Genomic DNA, 25,890 nt, shown 5'->3' with positions numbered 1-25,890 from the left:
CATAAGGAGAATCCAAATGCATCCAGCAAATCGGAGCAATACTTCGGCTGAGCACAGCACTCCACTCTGTGAGGCCTGTTAGCTAAAATTCAGTAAGACCTGTGCTCCAAGGGCTCTTGGCAGAGTCCGAAATGCTCTTACAAGCCACAGTTGGTTACAGAGCACAAAAGCTGGGCGAGAGGGGGTTTTACTTCCTGGGGGGGCGGAGTGGATTGCCTTCTTCAGCCAGGGCAGTGCTTTCTGGAGGAAACTCCTGAAGAAATAGCAGCATCTCAGAGGACATGAACAACTGACCTGTGATGGGGCTTGTCGGCCACACGTCATTCAAGGTGAATGCATCATTTTGAACATCAACAAGAAGGGAATCTTCCTGGCACATAATAGGCACCCAATAGGTATTTCTTGAATAAATGACTCATAAGGTTATAAAGAATTTATGAAAATAATACACAACAGTTATTAACTTCTGTGCCCTGTGGTTTATAACCACTGCCTCACCTAATCCTTATAGACACTACTATGAGGTAGGTTTTATTAAAACCCTCATTTTACAAATGAGGAAACTAAGGTGAAATAGCTTGCCCGGGAGACATTCAGATAATCTTAGATTGAAACATATGCTCCTGGGACTTCCCTGGTGGCGCAATGATTAAGAATCCACCTGCCAATGCAGGGGACGTGGGTTCGAGCCCTGGTCCGGGAAGATTCCCACATGCCACAGAGCAACTAAGCCCGTGCACCACAACTACTGAGCCTGCGCTCTAGAGCCCGTGAGCCATGACTACTGACCCTGTGTGCCACAACTACTGAAGCCCACGCGCCTACAGCCCATGCTCCACAACAAGAGAAGCCACCACAATGAGAAGCCTGTGCACCGCAACGAAGAGTAGCCCCCGCTCGCCGCAACTAGAGAAAGCCTGCGTGCGCAATGAAGACCCAGTGCAGCCAAAAATAAATAAAATAAATTAATTTTTTTAAAAAACAACATATGCTCCTAAGAATCATGCTTCATTGCCACTCTTGAAGGAGCAGCTTTGCTTGACTATGTTCCAGAATGTTCTGGAATGTAAATACAGAACTTTCTCAACTTCTGTTGGGGTTATGTCCCAGATAAGCCCATCACAAGTTGAAAATATTGTAAGTCAAAAAGGCACTTAATACACCTAACCTTCCAAACATCATAGCTTAGCTCAGCCTACCTTAAACTTGCTCAGAACCATTCCATTAGCCTAAAGTTAGACAAAACCGTCTAATACAAAGCCTATTTTATAGCAAAGTGTTGAATATCTCATGTGATTTACTGAATACTGTACCGAAAGTGACAGACAGAATGGTAGTCAGTGCATCGGTTGTTTACCTCGTGATTGCGCGGTTGACTAGGAGCTGGGGCTCACCGCCACTGCCCAGCATCACAAGAGAGTATCGTACCACATATCCCTGGCCTGGGGAAGAGATCAAAATTCAAAGTACAGTTTCTCCTGAATGCCTATCACGTTCCATCATAAAGTCGAAAAGTTGTAAGTCAGGGACCGTCTGTACTGAGCATCTGCCTCCAGTTCACACTACTCATGAAAGCTGCATCCTGACCAATGTTTTGGTTCTGAATCTGGTGAGATGTCACAACCATATGACCTCAGTCTGCAAGGCAAATGTGGGTATGGGGACCAGGGCTGCCTTCCTTGGCAGATGGTCCAATTCAGCACCAGCCTATGCCAGATCAGCCTGCAAACACTTTTACCAAAGACATGGGTCTCTGCATCTTGCAGTACAGTGTACTGCAAAAAAGTAGGTAAGAGGAGCATAAAAGAAGTTGTCCACTCCAGCACTCTTGAAAATTTCCAGGGAGGAAGGGCCATTTTGCACACTTCCTTGAGAAGGAAGGAAGACACAGGGGTACTTTAGTCAGGCAGTTCAAGAGCCGAGCCTTGGGCGCTTTCTGGCCCTTTGGAATTGGAAGAGACCAATGCCTTTTGAATTCCACTTGAAGATACAGAGGAGGCTGCAAGAGCCATTGTTGGCCTGACAATGGAAGATGATTTTCATAGACAAGTTGATTGCTTTCTAAGAAGCAGACAAATAAAGCCAATTTCAGCAACCACCAAAGAGTCTGTGAGAGCAGCCACTTCTGAAATGACAAAGAGACGAGAAACAAAAGAGAGGAAGCTTTACCAGCGAACGCATTTCCTCCATCTGGGAGGAAGACGGGTTTCACAGTGTTTTCATAGTAGATCAATGAGCATCCTGTCCAAGGTTCTGGTAAAGTCTGTAGCCTGCTGAAGCTTATATAAACTTGGAAAATGTTACCAGGAAAATCTGATATGATGAGGCTTAAACCAGTCTAGCCAGCTGTAGAAAGAGTTCTTAAATGGAGAGCTATCGTTAAGTACCCAGACTGTTTTCTGAGCCTTTGAACTCTACTGTGATAATCTCCCTTCCTTCCCAGAGAAAGGAGAAATAGTCTGCTTCCCAACTAAGCAGTAAAAAAGATGTTAGGAGAAAAAAAATCATGTAAGTGTGGGTATGCATATTTACACATACATGATATTTACAAAGTAATAATATAAAGGAATGTAAAGCAAAAAAAATCATTGTACTGTTCACTCTATACCTTAGAAGGTTCATAAAATAGCTGTAGCAATATTCATATTCAGCCAAAAGCAGTGCACCACACTTCCAATTTTTCTTTACACTTAACTAAAATGTGCTGAGTATCTATTCTGAGATGGCATTTTGTCAGGTGACTTATGTAGATCAAATTATTTAGTTACCCCCAATTCTCCTAGGTGGTGCTGACCACACTTTTTAGATGAGAAAGTTTAGGTTCAGAGAGATCACATAACTTGTGTATCACTTAGGATGCTTTGAACCGCAAGCAACAGAATACCTAACAACGGCTTAAACAAAAACACTTCAAGTTATCCCCGAGAACAAGGAGTCTGGAAGTCTGGGTCCCAGGGTCGGGTCATTAAATTAACAATGATATCAAGGACCCTGGCTCTATCCATCCTTCCTCTCCTCCATCTTTGACCTGTTGGCTTACAGTCTTTAGGCCTGTGATGGCTGTTGTAGTTCCAGGCACCACATGTTTACACCACCAGACCACAAGCAAGATAGAGGGGAGCTGGGACTTCTTTGGCTACAGCACCCTTTTTCATCAGGGAAGAAAATTTTACCCTGAACTCCCTAACACACTTCTCCTTAAATCTAATTTGGCAGGAATGAATGGCATGACCACCTGTAGCCATAAGGGATACTGGGCAAGTGGGTATATAGCATTTTAGTCATTGGCATTGGATGCTGGCTTTGCCAGGAAGGAAGCAGAGAAGAAGAAGAATTGGGCCAACATACACAGTGTCTGCACACTTACAAAGATTAGAGGTTGATAGAGCTGACTCTCACTTCAAGAAGCATGTACCGTTTACCCCACAGTATGCAGAAGCATAAGGAAGGAAAACCCTTCCTCAGATGGGAGCAGCCCACAACTTTTAATACCAGTGCTCTGTTCTTAAAGGAAAAAATGAAAGGCTACCAAGAAGACTGATGGTGCTGTGGAACTGAGATTCCTTCTCCAGAGCATGGGTGATCCGACTCCCTGTCCCAAGTGTCACTTGAGTTTGAAGTCTGTAGGGTGCCAAGCAGACCTCCGCTTGAGAAGGCCTTGCCAGAGTTGAACCCACACTCCTGGGGTCTGAGAATGGGTGGGGATCTGAGAAGGGCATCTCATAGCTGGCTTGATTCAGACTTTTCACTAGGTCAAGGCACCTGCCAGGCTTTTATTTTTACTATTATTTTTAAAATTTTATTTATTTATTTGATATGTTATTGCCACCTCAACTTTCTTTCTGATTCCATTTGCATGGACTACCTTTCTCCATTCCTTCACTTTCAGTCTGTGTGCGTCTTTAGATCTGAAGTAACCTGTGGACAGTATATAGATGGGTCTTGCATCCACTCGGTCACCCTATATCTCTTCATTGAAACATTTAATCCATTTACATTTAAAGTAATTGATAGGTATGTACTTATTGCCATTATGTTAACTGTTTTCTGGTTGTTTTTGTGGTTCTTCTCTGTTCTTTTCTTCTTCTCTTGTTCTCTTCCCTTGTGATTTGATGACTTTCTTAAGTGTTATGTTTGTATTCCTTTCTCTCTTATTTTTTGTGCATCTGTTACAGGTATTGGTTTGTGTTACCATGATTCGTATATAACAACCTATATATAGCAGTCTATTTTAAGTTGATGGTCACTTCAACTCAAGCACATTCTAAAAGCATTACATTTTAATCCCTCTCCAATGTGTTGTGGTTTTGGTGTCATATTTTATGTATTTTTATTTTTTGTATCAATTATTTTAGATATAGATCATTACTTTTGTCTTTTAAATTTCATACTAGCTTTATAGCTGGTTGATCCACTACCTTTACTATATGTTTGCCTCTACCAGTGAGATTTTTTTCATTCATAATTATCTTGTTTCCAGTAATGGCCTTTTCTGTTTAAAAAAGGCCCTTTAAGATTTCCTGTGAGGCCAACTTAGTGTTGATGAACTCATTTAGCTTTTGCTTCTCTGGGAAATACTTTATATCTCCTTCAATTCTGAATGATATCCTTGCTGGGTAGAATATTCTTGGCTGTAAGTTTTTTTCCATTCATTACCTTCAATATATCATACCACTACCTTCTAGCCTGCAAACTTTGCAGAAAAATTAGCTGATAGTCTTATGGGAGTTTCCTTTCATGTACCTATTTGTTTTCCTCTTGGTGCTTTTAAGATTCTCTCTTTATCTTTAATTTTTTCCATTTTAATTACAATATGCCTTGGTTTGGGTCTCTTTGGGTTCATCTTGTTTGGGAATCTATGCTTCCTGGACTTGGATATGTTTTCTTTGCCAGGTTAGGGAAGTTTTCAGCCATTATTTCTTCAAATAGGCTTTCTGTCCTTTTCTCTCTTTCTCCTCATTCTGGAACCCTTATAATGTGAGTGTTAGTATGCTTGATGTTGTCGTTAGAGGTCCCTTCAATTATTCTTTTTAAATTTTTTTTTTTGCTATCCCAATTGGGTAATTTCTACTACTCTGTCTTCCAGATCACTAATCCATTCTTCTGCATCCCCTAATCTGCTGCTGATTCCCTCTAGTGCATTTTTCATTTGTTACTGTATTCTTCAATTTTTTTTTTTAATATTTTCTATCTCTTTGCTGAAGTTTTCACTAAGTTCATTCATTCTTCTCCCAAATTTGGTGAACATGTTTATTACTTTGAATTCTTTATCTGGTATTGCTTATCTCCACTTAGTTTAGTTCTTTTTCTGAGGTTTTGACTTGCTTTTTCTTTAGAGGGTATTCCTGTCTCCTCATTTTGCCTAACTCTCTGTGTTTGTTTCTATGCATTAGTTATTTCAGCTAAGTCTCCCAGTCTTGAAAGAATGGCCTCATGTAGAAGGTGTCCTGTGGGGTCCAGTAGTGCAATCTCCCCTGGTCAACAGAGCCAGGGGCTCTAGGGGTATCCCCTGTGTGGGCTGCATGAATGCTTTCATTGTGGTTGGGCCACAACTGCTGCAGACACTCTGGTGGGCAGGGCTGGTCCCTGGCCCAGCTGTCTATGAGGTCTGGCTATGGCTGCTGTGGGCGGCACTGGTGAGCAGCGCTGAACCCCCTAGAGTGGGAGCTGCTTTGGAGGGGTGCCAGTGCTGTCTAAGGCTGCCCACCAGGTGTGATGTGGCAGGGGGACACTTTGGAGGAATGCCAGCTGGGGCAAGTCCCCAGGTGAGTGACAGGACAGGGCAAGCAGTGCTAGCAAGGTAGATGGGGAGAGTCAGAAATGATATCCACCAGCACTGGGCCAGCTAGGTAGAAGGAGAGCAAAAAGAAATGTGACCTGCCAGTGTCTCCATACCCAGAGAAAGTTCCAGTAGATCCTGGTCCCTCTAGCACATGTCCTAAAATTAGTCAATGACTCTCCTTCTTGTATGAGCCAAGTGCTTTTCAAGCTGCTGCCTCTGCACTGGAACTCAGGGAGAGTAAGTTTGTGTGCAACCCCCTTAAAAACAGAGTCTCAGTTTCCCACACCCCTCCAGCTCTCCCAGACATAAGCCCCACTGGTTTTCAAACCCAGATATTATGAGTGTTCATCTTCCCAGTGCAGGTTTCCCAAGCTGGGGAGCCTGGCATGGAGCTCAGACCCCTTGCCCCTCAGTGGGGACCTCTGTGGTTGTGATATCCCTTCCTGCTTGTGGGTTGCCAAACCGGGGGTGTGGGTTCTGATTAGACCACATCTCTGCCCCTCCTACCCATCTCAATGGGGCCTTTTCTTTATATCCTTAGGTATAGAAAATCTGTTCTGCTAGTCTTCAGGTTGTTCTCAGAGACAGTTGTTCTATATGTAGTTGTAGTTTTGGTGTGTCTGCAGGAGGAGGTGAGCTCAGGATTTTCCTACTCCATCATCTTGATCTGACCTTGCCAGGCTTTTAAATGTCTTTCTCTCGTGTGCCCATTGCGATGTACAGAGCTTCTCCAGCTCCGTTCTGCTATTGGGTTTGTTGACTTCTCCCTGAGTGGTCCTTATGTGTGCTCATACCATACCACATACACATTTTCTTGTACATTATTAGCGAATTCTATCAGTTGCATATTGAAAATTATATACAATAATTATTGAATAGTTTGGAGTTATTTGTAACACACTGACTGTGTGAACATATAAGCATATAAATAATGTGGATTTAACATTTTCATTTTCATTTGCACAGTTATCAGTCCCCAAGAGCTCCAAGAAACAAAGCATTGTGTATAGACTTTTTGTGTATATAAACAACAGACACACACAGACACAATCCTACCTGGGTACTCAATGATGAAATAAAGAGAGAAGGCATAATCCTTATTCACAAAAGTTTACAGATAAGAAGCAAAAAGGACAAATATACACAGCAAATGCAGAAACAGATTTGGGTTTAAATTCTGGCTCTACCACTTACTTGCCCTTTGACATCAGGCACATTGAATCATCTCACTGTGCCTCAATTTCTCACTTGAGAATTAGGACAGTAATACCTTCCGTGTATAATTGGTGGGGGATTTGGAAAAAAAAAAAAAAAAAGCAGGTGAAACACTAGCACAGTGCTTAACACCCATAAACACTCAAAGCGCTCTATTCTTGTTCAACCGGAAGAGAGATTTATTGTCTCACTATCAAGCTTGGTTTTCTTGGCCCCAAGAGCCAGTCCCAATCCTTAAAAGACTGTTTAGGAACCCTGAAGTGGTACATATAAAAGAGGGACATCAGGCAGAACCCCTCATTACAGTGGATGTCCCTGGTCCTCCCAAGTCCAATGTGGCCTCTATAGGCAATCGATTTATCATGTCTGCAGTCATCTTTAGTAAAGCAGATTTCAGAGTCAGCTTTTGTTTATGATCCCTATTTTCAGGCACACAGACTGGCAGGGAACTGCCCTTTGGGTTTGGTCCCTAGGCAAAAGAACTCTCTCTACCCATTCCAATTACTCCCTTCCTGAGGAAGAACACTGTGGAACTGGTTAACCAAACACCAGGACAATTTTTCTCATGTTTGGAACTGTCCATCTCCATTTGCGCTGGTGCTAACTAGGGTATGACTTTTCAACCCCTTGGAATGTAAGTTTTGAGGCTTTGATTTGTGTTCAAGGGAAAGGGGCAAAAGGAGTCAACTTGCTTTGACTCTCGGCTGACATCCTCAAAGTGGTCCATAGACCAGCATGACTGCCTCACCTGGAAGCTTGTTAGAAACACAGACTCTCCGGCCTCGCCCCACAGCCTGTGGAACCAGAATCTGCATTTTAACAAGATCCAAAGGTGATTCACATGGACATTTTGGGAAGCACAGCCCCAGGTGTGTAAACTGGCTTCATTAAGGTAAAGAAACCTTGCACCTAGTCCAACCTAGCTATCTGGAACACTACAGTGGGAGTTCATATAAATTTCTATGTGGTTAAACTATATTAATTATATATATATATATATATATATATATTTTACATTTATATATATAATTATATATTTAGATATATAGTTACATTTATATCTAATTCCTGTATGTATTGATAGCATTAACTGTTCCGTGCACTTACATTTTCCTCTGGGACTGCTTTGTGAAGGGCTGCCTGTGGTCAGCTAGAGCCAGCTGGCACAGGCTCATGAGAGCCAATTCTTCATGTCCCTTCCCAACTTCCCATTCAGTGATGACATGTTGGTAGCAAGAAATTGGCCATGATGGGAGTATTTGCACCACAGAAATAGGGAGACACTACAAGTCATAGTTTTTTTCCTCCCAGAGAACTGGCTTACAGGACAACATATGGACCTGGTCTAAATCAGGGATGCTCTCTCACTGGCATGATACTGTCACATTCAAGCGTCTCAATCCTATTGTCCTTTCCAATACGGTCTCATTCTTTTTGCAGCAGATTAAGTGCATTTCTTTTTACTCTATCTTCAGTAGATATGGAGAATAATCAGTTACCACCTAGCATTCTCTCATTGAAATGCTATTGCCCTACAATTTTAATTTTTATAAAAATGATCTGGAGTATCTGTTAAAATTTTTTCATGGCTTCATTCCCTGGATTTTTATTTAGCAGATTTGTAATCACACCTGGGATTCTGAATTTCAAAATACACTCCAAGCGATTTTAATGGAGGGGATCTTTAGACAAAGCCTTGAAAATGATCAATTCTGAGGCACATCCCCAGGGAAGCAGCTCACTGCATTCACCTGGGGGTTCCGAGCTCTCCCACCCTCTACCACTGCTCACTCCCAATGCCTGGTGTCTCCCTAGAGAAAGAAAACTCTATCAATCAAACACCTCAACTCTGAACTCAGTTACGTAACACCAAATTGCAAAGCTTATAGTAGCCACCTGTTCACATAGCAACGCATGGTTAAGTAGCGTGTTTTCCAAACCCTTGGATTCACCATCAGAAAATTGAGACCCCGTAAGAAAACTGCAGGTTTCCGGCTTTCCAAGGGATATCATCTCCAACTGAAACCAGCGATGTATTCTCAGAGCCTTTGACTCAGGTCTCCCAAGCATGTCATTATTATCCTAATGGATTTGGGAAATTACATGTTCTCTAATAATAACCCATGAAAGGAATGCACAAATAGATATAGAGAGAAGTGACTTGCCACGGCCCTTTTAAGCAGTTAGTGACTGTGTAAGCTCAGCTGTTATTAGCTGATAGAATTAGGTTTAGTCTACTGGGCCTCACTGAATAAAAATCAGAGAATTTCCCATTAAAATGTATATTCCAGGCTCTTGAAAAAGTCAGAAGGTCTGACAATGCTGGGCCCACATTTCTGTGCGGCCACCGTCCAGAGCGGAGCAGTGATGGCTGTGTTTGAAAGCGGCACAAATTCTCCAGGTCGCAGTATAGTTCCTATCACGCCCGCTTTCCTTGTTTCCCATACTGGCCTTGTCCATGGAAGCATGCGAGTCTGCAACCTCTACTAAGCTTTACTTCTGTCCCTGCTTCTCTTTCCCTCTTCCTTCCCAGCTCCTCTCGGCATAAAATCCTTGGAAATTCTCCTTCTTTCTGTTGCAAACTGGCCTAAACCAATCTCATGCTTCACAATTATTGGATTCTTTTTGGTATCAACAACTAAAGTCAGAGGTAGGTGAAGTCTGTAACAGAATGTGCATGAATCGCCTGGGATCCCATTAAAATAGTGATTTTGATTCAGTAGGTCTGGGGTGGGCCCGATTCTGTATTTCTAACTCCTAGGTGATAACCATGCTGCTGGCTGCATTCACTATTTTGAGTGGCAAACATGTAAGTTTCTGCCCCCAAAACTTTGCTCCCAGGTTCTATCAGAAACAGGCCTCAAACAAAAGTCTGCAAAGGAACAAAAGAGGCGTACAACCTGCTCTATAAACTGGATGAACTCCCAAAACTTTGCCCTCTTAATTGTTCTGACCATGCCCTTGCATAAACCAAAGTGACAGTGTTCTGGAAGCAGAGTTTCTGTTAATTTTAGAGGATGAATCAGGCAATCGCAGAATCAACTGCCAGATAAAGGGCAGTTTCAGAATCAAGCTTCAGGCACCACTGTGAAGAGTACAGACTGCTGAGTTCCCTGGATTGCAGTGCTCTATGCAAATACAAGAGGGGTTTTTATAATATGAGATTTCTAGAATCCACATATTTTGAACACCAGTAATCTCAACGTTAACCTATTATAACAATATGCTAATATCTGAAGCTCTGCAGCCAATTGGAGATAAAAAAAGCTGAGCATTTACAGCAACCATCACTGCAGGGAACCAGCCCTGCAATGGGTATCCCAATTAGGGCAATTAGCAGCACCTATTTTCATCATACTGTCTTTGGTAATATATCTCAAATTACAGACTACATAGCACACTCTTAGTAAGAAATCAGTGCTCCAAAGTGGATTCTTCCTGTAATCTAAAGTATAAGGAATTAATTCTGCACTTGAGAGAGACCACTGTGAGGGGGGTAGGGGAGAACAACCCCTTCCAGCGAGACGCAGACCCTTCCTCTGCCTCCTCCTAAGCAAGCCCTGGGGGTTCCCTCAGCCAAAGCCCTGGTACCCTCCACACACCCATTTTTCCGATTTACTTCTCTCTGGGCCTTTTTCCCACCGTGTGTTCAGCACAAGGTACTCTCATGTCACCTCATGAAAAACAGAAACAGAAGATAAGAGGCAGAAGCAATCCTAGAGATGGCCGACGCCAGTGGGTTTTCAATCTTAGCCTTGAAAAGCCCTTTGCAGACCTAATATTGCCCTGCAGTGCAAACGCATAGTTCATGCAAGAAAAAGCTGTTCTCCACGGTGGCGGCGGGGCAGGAGATGAATGTGGATGTAAGGACAACTGAAACACAACCTTTTCCCATTCTCCCTGTCCCCTGAGACCTTTGTCCTTGAAGGGCTTCCAAAGGACACAGTTTAATAACACTAACCTGATCTGAAGGCACTCTTCCATCGCCCGTTTTGCAGATTAGGAGGCTGAGTTGTTGAAGGGGTAAGCAATTTGCCCAAGTTCACAGGGTGAGATGGGGCAGAACCTTACCTCTCCTTCGGCCGCAGGTCAGGTTCCAGGACCAGGACGTAAGCAAGCGAGAAGCTGCACACTCCGGTCAGGAGATGGGTGAAGCACACTGGCGCTCAGTGGGATGATGTGAGGCTGAGTCCCGGCCTGGTTGTCCATCTCCCTACCCCTCTCCCAGCCAGGGAGTTCATCCCTTTATCTCTAGGTAATGGCTCAGTTTTTTCTGGGTTTCAGGTCCATCTCCCCAGTTCCAGAAGAAAACGTCTCTCTCTGCAGTCCCTGGTGTCACCTGAAAACCAAAATAAGGATTCTTCACTCTCACCGATGCCATCCAGCACTGTAAAACGTACTGCCAGCAAGACATACTGCAGCTTGTCATGGCCAAGACGACACGACGGCTCCCCAAAGATGGAGCGTTTTCTGACTTTCCTCCTGTGAGTCAGTGCTCTTTTTATCTGCCTCAGATGCACCCCATTAGCTGATATTGTATCAACCTGTTCATCCATTTCCCTAAACCTTCCATTGTTCTCTTGGTCTCCACCTCCCACTCCATCTTTACATCTTCCCAACCTTTATGGTGGCCCATAAGGGCCTCATTCGTACAAAAGCAGGTTTTCCTGATGCACGTATTTATATTGAAGTGTTAACTGCAGTAGTGCTTATGATCAAGGATAAGTTATCCCCATGATAAGATGGTAAAGCACTTCAGGACATAGTTCATGTTTATGTTCTGTACATTGTGGGTATTGTCCCCCTCAGGATTTTCTGTGGCTCTTCTTCACTCTATTCTCTTTCCATCCTCCCCCACCTTCCTCCCCTTTCACGCCTCCCCTCCCCTTACCCCTTCCTCCACCCACTTTCCTTCTGGGCCAGGGGTTGTAAGAAGGTGTGTTTATTAGCCTTTGTATCATCTGTAAAGTACTAGCATTGACTCCGCCTACATTCCACTCACCATCATGCCGCCATATTATTTGCCAAAATCAAGTGTGTCTACAGCCTATTCTTGGGATACAATAACAATAATGACAGGATGAAGATTAATGATGGTAATAAGGGAAAAGAAGAAACAAACAACAAGAGAGAAATCTTAAAAGAAGAAGAAAAGAAAAAAGGGAAGGAAGGAATTAAAGAAAGAAAAATAACCAAACTATAAGCTGATATCACTAATAATATGAATAACTGGCATTAAGGAACTCTTTTTATCACACACTACTCTGTGTGTGTGTGTGTGTGTGTGTGTATTTACACTGAGCTCTTACAAGTACTCTATTATTTTCCCTTATTTTATGCATGGGGAAATCTAGGTACATGCAAGCCCAACCAGTAAATACAGAGCCAGGGTTCAGTGCCAAGGTCTAAATATGGGCAGTTCGATTCCAGAGTCTGGGCTCTGTAGACCCAGTGCCTGTGTTTCAGGACTGAGAATGATGATAGTATAAGAGTCCAGGTATCAGGACTGTACACGTTGGTGGCTCGGAGATTCAAAGGTCCAAAGGTGTCATAATACGAAGTGTTTCTCCACATCAAGGCCACAGTATTGGGAGGATTCTGAACCGTTAAAAGCAAAGCTATTCCTAATCAACAATCCAGAGACCACGGTTTTACAAGTAGAGCAACAAGAAGGAAAAGGCCAGAGCAAAGCTTGTGTTAACCTCCCAAGATCATTATATCAATAGTTTGCTACATACCTGCCTATTTTAGGAGGAGGCTCAAGCCAATTTGTTTTCTTTTGAAAATCACTTAATAAGCTTTGGAGGTTGTTTCATCAAAACTGCTGTCTTAACTGTTGTATTTCAGTCACTTGTTACTCGCCTGTGGATTATCCACTTTGTGGGCCATTTCTGGGAAGTTTTTAATACTGGTGTGACTTTCCCAGGCCAACCACTGGGCTCCTGCCTCCTTTATCTATTGCCCTGCCATCGACACTAGTTAATTTTTATATGACTTTTTCAGACATTAGTCAAACAAACCCCTGCTTATTTTGCATTTTTTATGTACAATTTCTCCTCCTTTTCTATCCCCACAGCAGAGAGGGGTTGATGGACAGCTATCCTATCGTGCTTGAAAGCAGACCTCTATTGTGTAGGAATTATGTTCACTTAAAATTTGAAGGAATGTAAACACACCTCTCCTACAAGGTACCCTCCTCTTTATTGTCTCCTTTTCTGCACTAATGAACTGTTCCTTTTGGAATGTTTAGGAACCAAACATTCTGGCCTTCACCTTGGATGAAATGATACTATTAAAACATAAATGAGAAGTGAGACTTTTTCTCTCAGAAAACAAGTCAAGCTTCCCCTCCATCAAAGTCCTGCCTGCTCTGCTTCCTGCATCTGTCTGATCTTATCTCCTGCATTTTCCTTCTTGCTCTCTCTGCTCTGACTACCCCAGCCCCTGTCCACATCCCTCACGTGTCTGCCTCAGGGCTTTTGCACTTGCCTTTCCATCTCCTGGAATTCTCTTTCCCCAGATACCTGCTTGCTCATTCCCATCATTCTCTGATCAAAGATCATCCATCAGAAAGCCCTTCCCTGCCAGCCCAATTTATGACAGCTATCTCCAAACATTTCCTATGTCTTACCCTGCTTACTTTTTCTCTACACCATAGCCTGGTATTTTATTATGTATTTCTTTACTTGTTTGTTGTCTGTCTTCTCTAGAATATAAGACCCATGAGCTTTGTCCACATTGAAACAAAAGAAAACAACAACGAAACACTATCATTTCCTTAGCACCTAGAACTCCACTTGGCATGTAGCAGTATTTGTTGCATGAATGAATGCTGAGCTATGGTAGGGGAGGGGCACATGCATTTGTGGGAAAGACACCAAATCTCCAGAAATATATATTAGAAGTTTCTGGATCCAGCCCTTTTCCAAGGATGCAAACTGTTTAATTGCACATAAGAGGTTTTTTTCACCTCTTCAGCACACCAGTTCTGCAGCTACTGATATTAAGAGTCCTGATTTCCCCTTCTATTCTTCAGCTGCCATCTTTTTCCAGAGGGACTGTTCCCATTTATCCTTGACAAAAGAAGACTTTTGCTGAATGCACTGTGGTTCTCACAAGCTAAGTGACTGCCTGGGGCATCGCCCCTGAAGATCAGGAACCAGTTCCCACTTTCTACCTCCCAACATGCCTGGGCCAATCTCCCTCACTTGGGGCTTCTCCCTTGGGCTCCCTGTGCATTGAACAGGATACTGGCAATTCAGACTAGTCCAGAATGGATACAAAAGCAATATATTTAGCGTCTCATTGCAACCACAGTGCCAACTTAAGAATTTAATTTACTCTCTTAAGTTTGGAATCTAATGTGAGCATTTGAGCAGTACTTGGGACACAGAGCTACAACTTTTTTACATCTCTCTCTCTGCTTTAATTCTGCTTTGCACCACAGTTGCCTACGTTATAGTCGAGTTTGGGAGCAGGCTTTGGAGTCTGACAGTACTGTGTGCAAATTTCAATTCTGACAATACTATTTGCATTCCACAGAAACTACTATGAACCCCTCCCAGGAAGGGGATAAATCAACATTTATTGATCAGTTACCTGGTTCTGGGTCAAGCACCTTTGACTCCTCACAATTCTAAGAGGTAGGTAGCATACTTGACCAAGTTTTACATGTGTAACGAAATCACCTGCTCTACCTTTGTTTAAAGGAGCCAGACCATGTCCCCCTTGTATCATTGTCAAGCCTCAAAACTGGCTACAAACTGAGGAAGAGTGGGCCTTCCATCCTGCAACCTTTTTTTCATAGGAGGACACTGTGGAATGAAGGACAAAGGCTTTCTGAGGGTCTCCTACCTTCTTGGGGGGCATGTCCTTAGGAAAAGTTGATCTAACCTGACCCCTCAATGTTCTCAACTGTTCAAGAAGGCTTTGGACCAAAGTCGCCAAAATATTCATAAATGAATAAATTAGTAACACTTATTCTCCTACATTCAATGGTTCTGTAATCAACAGCCAACTTGCCATGGGTTCAGTTTCTGTAACCTCTCTAGGCTTCGTTTGCAGGGCTCTGTTGACCCATTTCCTCCAACACAGAAGTCCTCATTCAAAGCTGTGACACTTCACTTCAATCAGATAATATCCAGTCATCTGGTCACCCAACTGCCTCCTTAGATAAAGTGTAATTTCATCTCTCACGTTCTTGCTGATCTTTTGAATACTACCACAACTACTATGACTAAAGACGGCTAACACTCTTTGGGTCACACATCCTTCTAATCATCTTCCACTTAATTAATAACTCCTTTAATCCTCACAACAACCCCATGAAGCAGTGACTATTATTAATACCCAGCAGACGAAGGAGAAGGAATCGTCATCCCGAATCATTCGAGCTCTTCTCTTGCTGAAGTTTCTCAGCAAGCTTTGGCTGCTGGCCTCGGCATCTGTGAGGGCCTTTGAAATGAGCAAGGGAAGGGGTGGGGGGAGGAGGGGCTGCCCAGGTTCACAGGGAAAATATGCGGGAAGGCCTCTTCCTAGGTTCCCTGCAAAAAGAGGCTGCCCAGCTGCTGCTCAGGGCTCATACATCCTGTCGGCACTGACAGAGCCAGCGGCTGTTTCTCCCTGGCCCTGTGTAAATATAAATCTGCCGCAGAACACTGCCGGCCTCCTTTCTGCTACACTGGAATCTTCTCTCCCTGGTGAGATGCCTTAAAGACTCTGAAATGTCCTTCTGTTCTGGAATGGCAACAAAAGAGGCTGTTGCTTCGATTTTCTTGTTCTCCTTTTCCCCAAACACTCTGGGGAAACTGGATGCATCGGCCCACCTGGGGGTGGGGACGGGGATGCCTCGAGTAGACATTAGGACGTGCTGGAGATACTGATGGCAGAGGCGGTAGCTTTCAAGAAGTCAACAAAGGTGAGAAGATGCACCGAGAGGGAGCTGTTCTCAGCCTTGCTCTTTAACCAGCTCTGTCAGCTTATCACTTGCGGATGAATTTTCAGGCTCAGGTGACAGAAAAGGGGCTGGCTGTCGCCATCCATTCACAGAGCCCTGGGGACCTAGCCTTAAGCGAGCTTTGCCTAATGAGGCTTCAAGACAACCTACCCTTTATGCTTACTTCCTCAGGACAGTACAGGTTGCTACTTTCCTGCCAGTGAAGGCAACTCTCACAGTTACATTATTTTTGCAAAAAGAAGGGCCAGAAATTTTTCGACAGTGATGTAAATTTCACCTTTAGCTCTGTTCAAGGGGATTGATTTTTCTTTCTTTAACAAATGTTTTCAGTGGTTTGGAAGTTTCTTAATCTCAGCAGTTTCCAAGTCAAGCTGAGAAGAGTTCACATGTTTGGTCACTGCACTCAACGATTGTAAATATGCACCCTGCTTAATAAAGCCGTGGGCTTGCTCCTCACAAGTGGCACAGATGTCAAACTTGGGCGAAGAAAGTCTTTTCCTGCTAACTCACACTGCGGTGCCAGAGCTGCTTTATCTTATATCTCCTGAGAAATCAAGGAACAGCAGCAACTCCTAGCTCTTTAGATCTAAGTACCTCTTCTTTTGATCTTCCCTAGATTCTTGCTAGAGGATGATATCTACTAAACTTCAGTGTACCAGAGGAGGCTGCTATTTAAAGGAATTCTCACAAACACTTCAAAAAAACAAAGGAATTCTCCCTAATGCCAAAAAATCTCTTCATAATTTATCTGCTTTGTTAGTTTGGATTTAGTTCAATGAATCTTTGACATTCATAGGGATATAATCAGAGATCTTCAAGAATTTCCAAATGCAAAAAGGTCATTATAACATATTCTTTGCTTCCTGCCCCAATAAAATTCAGCAAAGTATGACTGAACAGTGACATCTTCAGATGCTTGTTTTTTAAAAATACAGCATATTCCACTTTTTAATTTATCCTGGACTTCTTTGCTGTGGATAAGAACCAGTCATCAGTTGCATAGATCTATTCAATACCTTTTTAAAAACTTTTATCCATGCTCTTTATTTTTAATGAACTTTGATTTTTATCAAAGCAATACATAAACACCGTTAAAAGCCAAATAGTAAAAAAGGGCTTATAAGAGAAAGTATCTATTCTGTTTCCCAAGAGCAACTACTTTTGACTCGATTAGCTGTTTTTTCTAGAATATACCTCCTTAATTTCATAACGCACAGATTTTATTTTTTCATGTTATCAATTTGAGGCACTGACTACTTATATTCCAGCAGATAAAGGTTAGCACCCTTCCTCACAGACACTAACACACAAAGTCTCACTCATACGCCTGTCCTTTAAAAATATTTCTATCCACATATTTTGGTTAAGTCAGACTGTGTGTTTATATTTTATGACTATGTGAATATTGTTCTCTGCTCAGCAAATTTTCCTTTCTTTTTATTTTTCCTGGAGTTTATGTTGTCTTTTTTTTTTTTTACTTGATTAATTTTCTTATGTGCCAATCAGTACCTCTTCCCTACAGCTCTGACAGATTACTCTACCACCCCTTCCCCAACACACACACACACACACACACACACATACACACACACACACAATTCTCCACGTTGTCAAATGCATCTGATAATCTATCAGCTCCAACTCTTTCCTGGAGCCCTCATCTTCCTGCCCAAATCTGAGCAGTTGCCTTCTAGGCCAGGTCTCTCACTGTTCTGGGACTTCTCTTCATCTCATTTTATACTCAATGGCCTGTTTCTTGGTTTCATGTCTTGAGCTTTCTTGGTTTACTACCTTGTTTAGCAAGAGCACATCTTCCAGTACTTTTCTAAGTAATAGGGCCTAGGAGGTAAGATTTTTGAGTCCTTGCATATCTGAAAACATTTTTAATGCTACTCTCTCACTTGATCAAGACCTGGGAGGATGGGACTTCCCTGGCGGTCCAGGGGTTAAGACTTCACCTTCCAATGCAGGGGGTGTGGGTTCAATCCCTGGTTGGGGAGCTAAGATCCCACATGCCTCGCGGCCAAAAAATCAAAACATAAAACAGAAGCAATACTGTAACAAATTCAATAGACTTTAAAAATGGTCCACATCAAAAAAAAAAAAAAAAAAAAAAGACATCTTTTAAAAAAAAAGACCTGGGAGGATTTGGAATTTGAAGGTGAAGACAAGCTTCCTTGGAATGTTTGGAATGTCCCTTTGTTGTCTTCTGAGCCCACTTCATTCTGATTTTAGGATCTTCTCTGTATATCTGGTATCTGAAATTTTATCATACTGTATTTGGTGTGGGTTTTCTTTTATTCACTGCGTTGGGCATTGCCCATGAGCCATTTCAATCTGGAAACTGATGTTACTCAGTTCTGGGCAATTTTTTTGTATTACTTCTTCATTTACTCGCTTTTCTTCTGGAATTTCTATGTGTTGAATTTTTTAAATGTAATATTGGATTTCTAATTTTCTTATATTTTTTTCTTGAATTTTCTTCTCATTGTCCTTTTATTCTGTCTTCTAGGCTATTTTCTCAACTTTATTTTCAAAACTTTGAATTGAATTTTTAATTTTAGAAATCATTTTTTTTTTAATTGATTGTTCCTGTTCCCAGGGCAGGGAGGCAATATATCCTTGTATCTCCCTGAGGTAAATGTGTGTGTGTATTTGTGTGTATTTTCTTCAGCATTTCTTTTTCCACTCATGATGTGGCATCACTCTCATCCCAGTTCCTTTCTTCTGTTTGTTATTTTGGCCTCAGTCTTTCATGTTGAAGATTTTCCTCAAATGTTAGGCAATATTTGGAGGAGGCACTAAAATTTCAATTTTGTGTAAGTAGGTGGGGCTTGTTGACTGGCAGTCTTTACCACAGGGTGATTGAGCAGTGAATTGAGTGAAAACATTTCAGGGTCTTTGTGTACCAATATCTGTAAGTCTTTTCTCTGTAGCTGTTCAGTTTCTTTACTGGCAAATCCTTGCATCTCTTACTTGGCTGTATGCTTGTCTGTGGAGATCTAGGACTGGGTCTCTCAGTTCTGCAGGCTTTCACTTAGCTCCCCTGCCCCAATTTCAGCCTCACCTACATTCACTTTTTCTGCTATGCTTGGTTCCACTTTGTGGTTCAGTTCTGTTTTGCTTCGTTCTGTTCCTATGGTTAAGTTTTTCCAAGGAATAAACTTCTGTTTGTGGGTGTGTGTGTGTGTGTGTGTGTGTGTGTGTGTGCACGCGTATGCTGGGGCAGGTGGAGGAGAAAACACCTGGTTTTAAGGACTGGGAAAGAAACCTAGGAATCCAGATGCATAGTAAAACATTTTCTATCAACCCACCTGCTTTCAGTCCTATGCCTCTCTCCTGCTTCCCAGGATACTGGGTGTCTAACTCATGCAGTTAGACATCTGCGGGCGCACACCACATAACTTCCTCTGCTTTGCTCAGTCAGTCACTCCTCCTTAAGCCACTCCCATTTTTCAAAAATCTGTTACCATCTTTTGCCTCCTATTGTCTCTTCTTTTGGTCACTTGGTTCTTATTAGTTTCCACTTTGTAAATTCCCTCCTCGATTTCAGTGACATTTAAAACAGGAAAGAAGATACACACTTATATGTAATCTTCCACATTTAACTTTAAGTCCTCTTGACTTTCTCTACGTTGCCATTTTCAATCCAGCAAATGGATACATTTCAGGACTTCTTGTTTCCAACAAAGAAATCAAGTCATGATTCTATCTTAAGAGCTGCTGTTCTTCTATAACAAAACTTTACCGTGATGTGCTTGCTGCTCTGGCAGTTAAGTTCACTCAGCAGGTAATTCAAACTTTGCAGGAAAACATTTAATTGTGTGCTTCAGCAAAAGGGCAGATCATCATCTCAGGAATCTTTCGGGGTTTTGTGAGTGGTGAACACCTCCATGGTGAAGCCCCAGATACAAGTCTACAGGCCCAATTCAGATGTGGAGGAGCACAAACACTATAATACTTGTTTTCTCTAACAAGCGAGACAGCATTTGATGACGTGTGTGAAATACACTGAGCCTCTGACACACCAGTGTGTGTGGAGGCGAGGCAAGCTTGTTAAGGGCTTATAATACATACATACACACACACACACACACATACACACACACACACAAACAAACACATTTGTCCTAGGACCTAATAAGTAAAAGGTACACAGAAATCTGGTTTTGGTTCCCAAAACTTCTGAGAGGGAGGTTCCCTTTAAAAGACAAGGCACTTGGGCTTCCCTGGTGGCGCAGTGCTTGCGAGTCTGCCTGCCAATGCAGGGGACACGGGTTCGAGCCCTGGCCTGAGAAGATCCCACATGCCGCGGAGCAACTAGGCCCGTGAGCCACAACTACTGAGCCTGCGCGTCTGGAGCCTGTGCTCCGCAACAAGAGAGGCCGCGATAGTGAGAGGCCCGTGCAACGCGATGAAGAGTGGCCCCCGCTCGCCGCAACTAGAGAAAGCCCTCGCACAAAAACGAAGACCCAACACAGCCATAAATAAACAAATAAATAAATAAAAATTAAATAATGTATTTAAAAAAAGAAAAAAAAAAGGCAAGGCACTTATTATCTACCCTGGGCCTGTCAGTTCTGTCTCTGTGGCTCATAACCTTGCCTCTAGACATCTTTCCTGATTGTTGTTCACCTGGAAGGTGTCCTTGCCAAATGGGACCACATTTGCTTTCTACACCCTTCTTCCTCGGCCAAATCAGGATGCAGCTGCAATCAATAACAGGCTGCTTCCAACTTCTGATGCGGTGCAGGCTTCCAGACGATGGGGCGCTTCAAAAACCAAGTGCCACGAAGAATATTTAGAGCCCCTAGGGGAGGATAAAGCCCTCACACCGCTCTACCATCAGAGCACTCCCACCCCTTCCAGCTCTTTCTCTGGCTGCATTCCAGGACCATGGATACACCTGGAGCCAAGGGCAGCTGGGGAGCGGTGGCAGAGAACTGCAAACAGGAGCCTATGGCTGTCAGTGGGGTGCTCAGAAAAGTCACCTTGACTGCTGCTTCAGAGGATCATATTCCTCTTGCAATGAATCTTGCCTATTTATTCTAATGCATATTCTTCCGTCTTTCAGAAAGGAATTGGGATCATTCTTTTTATTTGTAGTTATCAAAGTGGGAGACAATGGATGGACATGGTCCAGTGTTGAAATTGAGAAGAACTTTCAACTGGACACCAAGAGTTGAGACAGAATCTCCTGGAAGCCAGGAGCTGGGGAAGAAAGACAGGGAGGGACCTTGTCATCCGCTCAAATGGCCAAAATCAGGTGTGTTTTATAGAAAACCATCATAAAATGCTTTACTGATGAGGTGTTTTTCTCTGTCTCCAGTCTTGGTGACAGAGGTCTTTTTTTTTTTTTTTTTTTTTACAATAGTTTTAGTTGCCAGCCATTTAAATGGGATGATACATTATTTCACCACTGCATTACCAATTCAGACTGGGTCAACAACAGCTTGATGAGGCACCTGAGTTTACATACAGACCACAGCACCCTGAACTCTCTGTGCTTTGAACATGCTGAGGAACCTGCTCCTTTGTTTATCGACATTAGGTGAAGCACCAAGGGCTCCATTTCAAACCATGTTTAGTAGCTCCTGAGACAGACTGGAAATTAACTGGTCAATTAGACATACAGCCTGGATGTACGTCCGATTGACAATGACTACATTTTGATACTATATCTGCTTAGCAGATTATCTACAAATTGCTTTATGCACTGGATGGCTCCAAATTGTTATACGGACATCTGTTTTTCTTGGCCACAAACATGCCATTTACAATGACAATTTTATCATTAACTGAAATCATGGCTTCACCTACCTTATTATTCTGTAAATTTCTAACTTTCTCATAAATATCTGGCACACAGTGTGTGTATGTGAGTGAGAGAGAGAGACAGAGAGAGAGAGAGAGATTTCTGGGGGGAAGGATTTCTGATGAAATGTGTCCCATTCGTTCACCCAAAAGAATGTAGTTGTCCTTGCTGTACGTATGTATACTTTGCCTAAATTCCTGTCCTCATCTGCGTGCCTAGGCTCTGACAATTTAAAGCTAATTCAAGAAGTTCTCCTGGTGAAGCTATCATGTGTTTGTGTAACAGTCTTGAGATACCAGAGAAGATCATCAGATAAACCATATTAACAGATAATTCTGGGGCTTCCCTGGTGGCGCAGTGGTTGAGAATCTGCCTGCTAATGCAGGGGACACGGGTTCAAGCCCTGGTCTGGGAAGATCCCACATGCCACGGAGCAAGTAGGCCCGTGAGCCACAACTACTGAGCCTGCGCGTCTAGAGCCTGTGCTCCGCAACAAGAGAGGCCACGATAGTGAGAGGCCCGCGCACCGCGATGAAGAGTGGCCCCCGCTTGCCGCAACTGGAGAAAGCCCTCGCACAGAAAGGAAGACCCAACACAGCCAAAAATAAATAAATAAATAAATAAAATTTTTTTAAAAAATAGATAATTCTGCAAAATATCTGCTCACTACTCCTCAAAACTGTCAAGGTCATCAAAAACAAAGTCTGAGAAGCTGTCAAAGTCTGGAAGAGCCTAAGGAGACATGATAACTAAATAAAATGTGTTATTCTGGATGGGATGCTGAGAAAGAAAAAGGGTATCAGGCAAAAACTCAAGAAATACAAATAAATTATGGAGATTTAGTGAATAATAATACGGCCATATTGGTTCATTAGCTATGAAAAGTGTATCATACTATGTAAATGTATCAAACCAATGTAAGATGTTAACAGCAGGGGAAACTGGGGTCAGGGTATAAAGGAACTCTCCGGTCTTATCCTTGCAACTTTTCTTTAAAAGTATTCTAAAATAAACACTTATTTAAAAACAAATTTTTAAAGAGATCTCATAAAGAGGGATTTCCCAATTCCTTCTGAGAGAGACACTCATCTCTAGGTGAAAACTGTAACTCTCTAATTTAATTTTTGTGCTGTTGTTGAGAGTACACACCTGGCCTTAAATCACTTTGAAGAAGTTAATTGCCCTGAAGCTCTTCCTCCTTATCTGTAGAATGGGAGGAACGATGTCTACCTCACAGACACCTCCAGAGAATCTATGAGACAAGGTTTAAAAATGCTACCACAGTGCCTGCAAATAGAAAGTGTTCACAAAAATGTCACAGGACCCTATGGGGCCTTCCCGGGACAGACCCCTCCCCTATATCCTCTGCTGTAGCTCCTGTCTGAAGTACCCAGGTAACAGCATCTGATGCACATATCCTGGGTTGGTTTACGGATGCTAAAACCACCACCGGTGGAAGAAATTAACTACTTGATGATCATGAGCAATAGCCCCCAGACCTACTGGCGCCTAAGGATAGATAATGTTAACCCCATGACACGGCCCTGTTACCTCACCATCAACCAGCCAGAGAATTGCGCACGAGCTGATCACGTACCCTGTGACCCCGTTCCCTCACTTGGCCTTTATAAATGCTTTGCTGAAACCCATCAGAGATTGGGGGCTTTTTGAGCACTAGCCATCCTGGACTCCTTGCTTGGCGCCCTGCACTTTCCTTCACCACGTCCCTGTGTCAGTAGATTGGCTGTACTTCATGGGCAAGCGGACCCAAGTTTGGTTCCATAACAGAAACAGTAGCCGTTGTTACAAATAATAATAAAAGAAGGTTGGATTTTCCTATTGTGCAGCCACAAGCTTCCAGTTGAAGATCTTAAAAAATAGCACTCAGTTTTCTTGCCAACAGAGCTTCAGGGTTACAAGAAGCTGATGGAAGGATGAGCCCATATGTAAATGAGAATGGCAGGAGGGATTCTGTGAAGGGAGGGCAGTTGTTGAAGGCAGACGCCTCTGCTAACTGAAATAGAGGAAATGGCTTAGAAGCTGCGTACAGATTAGTCACAGGTTATTACTTGACTTAAATTCACCGACACATTTCAATGGCAGGTCAGGGTGGTAGAAGCAGAAGGCAAAGGTAAGAAGTGGGTAAATAAAGCCGCCCTTGTCTGTTCTTCCTCAAGCATGTCCCTCTCTGCAATGGTCTACTCACCATGCCATGGCCATCTACATGCTTGTAACTGTGATGGGTCATTGATTTTCACGTTCAGTTTGATGCTTGCCTGATGGTTTGTAATTTGGAAATCTATTCTACTCAGAAGGAAGCTACAAATGACTGTCAAACATAACAAATCTTGAACTCTACCCAGAAAACAGCAGCCTCTGAAATGGATGACCTGATGGTCAAAGGCATTTTGTCTTCTGTTTCCAAAGCTCCAAGAAACATCAACTCTTTTAAAGGAAGAGTGGATATATCTTTCATTTTCCTAATCCACTGACAAACATAAGTTCTTCTTGAAAACCTCTGTCTGCCTTTTCTAAAAGTCTTAGGAAGGACAAAATTATTTTAATGTATCTATCACAAAATGATTACTCATCTGGGTTAGTACCTCACATCTGATGGCTGGCTTACTGCACATCCAAATGGTCTGCTGTATCAATAACATACAAAAATAAGTTGTTAGAATCAATATTTCAAAGAGTAAGTCAAAGCCAGTGGGCATCTAACAATCCACTGCCCCCATTTTTCTATCGTTAACTAGTTGAGAGGCTCAGTAATTGGCCACTTCAAGATGATGCTGTCACCTGGGTTCACAAAACCTAGTCAGGAATAGCATCACATTGATTGATCTTTAGTTCAAGTTCATTCTAGTAAAAGCATCCCAGGAATACAAGTGACCTTTACAGATAGGCTAGGAAGAAACTGGTATGTTTCCTAGCTGAGGAAAAAGATACTAAAAATCCACAAAACTGGTGCAAATCAATACTATTCCTTTTGAGTAAATTAGAGGGTGGCCAATTCTACAAGAACACAAGCACAGTAGTCATAAAAGACAGAGTCAACTTATCAGTTAGGGTGAGCTAGATGGCTTATAGGTGAGAACCCATTTTTAACCAGCACCCATTGTAACAGAAACCACCATCTCATAAAAAGACTCCCAAGCTCCAAACAGTGTCCAATTATTTCAAGTCATCATCCATTCAAGAAAATTCCATTAAAGGGAAAGAGTCTATGATACTCATCGGGTGTTTTATCAAAAACTATAAAGGGAAAAGAGGAATTGATTTGTAGAAGGGAGATTTTCAAAGACATTTTAGAAACATACCCATTACATGAGGTGAAATACACCTCATGCAGTTGCTGCCTAGAAAGGATGACCCTCTTTTTCCCTTGAACTCTCTCTAGGTCACCTTCTCCTCTTGCTATGGGAAAGGAATCAGATGGGAGGAAAGGAGTAATAACTGCCAGGTTATCCTCAGTAAGTACCAGCCTCACAGTTCCCTATAGCCTGGGCACCACAGCTACATTCTCTACCTCTCTGTACCTCCATTTATTCCACCTTAAATGGACATCATAAAGAGTATGTAAATTCTGGTTTGTGGCGAGGATTACCTGTGTTAATGTATGCAAAGCCATTCAGTAAACATTTACTATCATTATCATTACTTCCTAAACTGGAGTAGATAACGAGGTTGCCCCATGCAGTTCTAGCCTTATGATGAAGATAGAAAGTATCATTTAGATAGTGAGACACTGGGGACAAGGGAGAGCTGTCCTCCAAAATATCAGCTTTGCTGGATGGCAGCAGGAGTCATTCAAGATTAACCTGGCTAGATAGCCTATCCCAATGCCCTGAACAAAGCAACGGACTCAGGGATACACACTCCATCTAAGTTCCTCCAGTGAGGTGCCAACCAGCAAGGTCAGAGGCTTCACCCGTCTTGCCCACTGCTGTGTCTCCTACCACTTATTTGAGGAATGTTAAATGAATCTTGGGACTGAGGAAGAAAGAAGCACTCCCCTTCCATTGGGGTTGCTCAACTGGAATATAAGTATTGAGCTACTGGTGGCCATTTTCTTGCCATGAAGGGAGAACCTGCTTGAAAATAAATCCAAACCAGAGGACA

At 42.6% G+C, this 25,890-nt stretch overlaps 1 protein-coding gene across 3 annotated transcripts in view; it reads left to right on the top strand.

The window, feature by feature from the left end:
• The window catches only part of MED30 (mediator complex subunit 30), a 53,181-nt gene extending 27,727 nt beyond the window's left edge, over positions 1–25,454 (top strand). Inside the window, exons 4-5 of one of the 3 annotated variants that reach the window (XM_059902005.1) lie at positions 11,282–11,481; positions 25,169–25,454. In XM_059902005.1, the coding sequence (XP_059757988.1) occupies positions 11,282–11,481; positions 25,169–25,340 (372 nt within the window). In that variant the 3' untranslated portion in view covers positions 25,341–25,454. Of the gene's footprint in view, positions 1–7,662; positions 7,721–11,281; positions 11,482–25,168 lie in introns of those variants that run through there. The other 2 variants (XM_059902007.1, XM_059902008.1) reach the window with 2 other exon arrangements.
• Positions 25,455–25,890: the final 436 nt, after the last annotated feature.

The sequence above is a fragment of the Balaenoptera ricei genome, chromosome 17 (genome assembly GCF_028023285.1).
Source record: "Balaenoptera ricei isolate mBalRic1 chromosome 17, mBalRic1.hap2, whole genome shotgun sequence".
NCBI lineage: Eukaryota > Metazoa > Chordata > Mammalia > Artiodactyla > Balaenopteridae > Balaenoptera > Balaenoptera ricei.
This window is presented reverse-complemented; position numbering and strand designations above follow the sequence as displayed.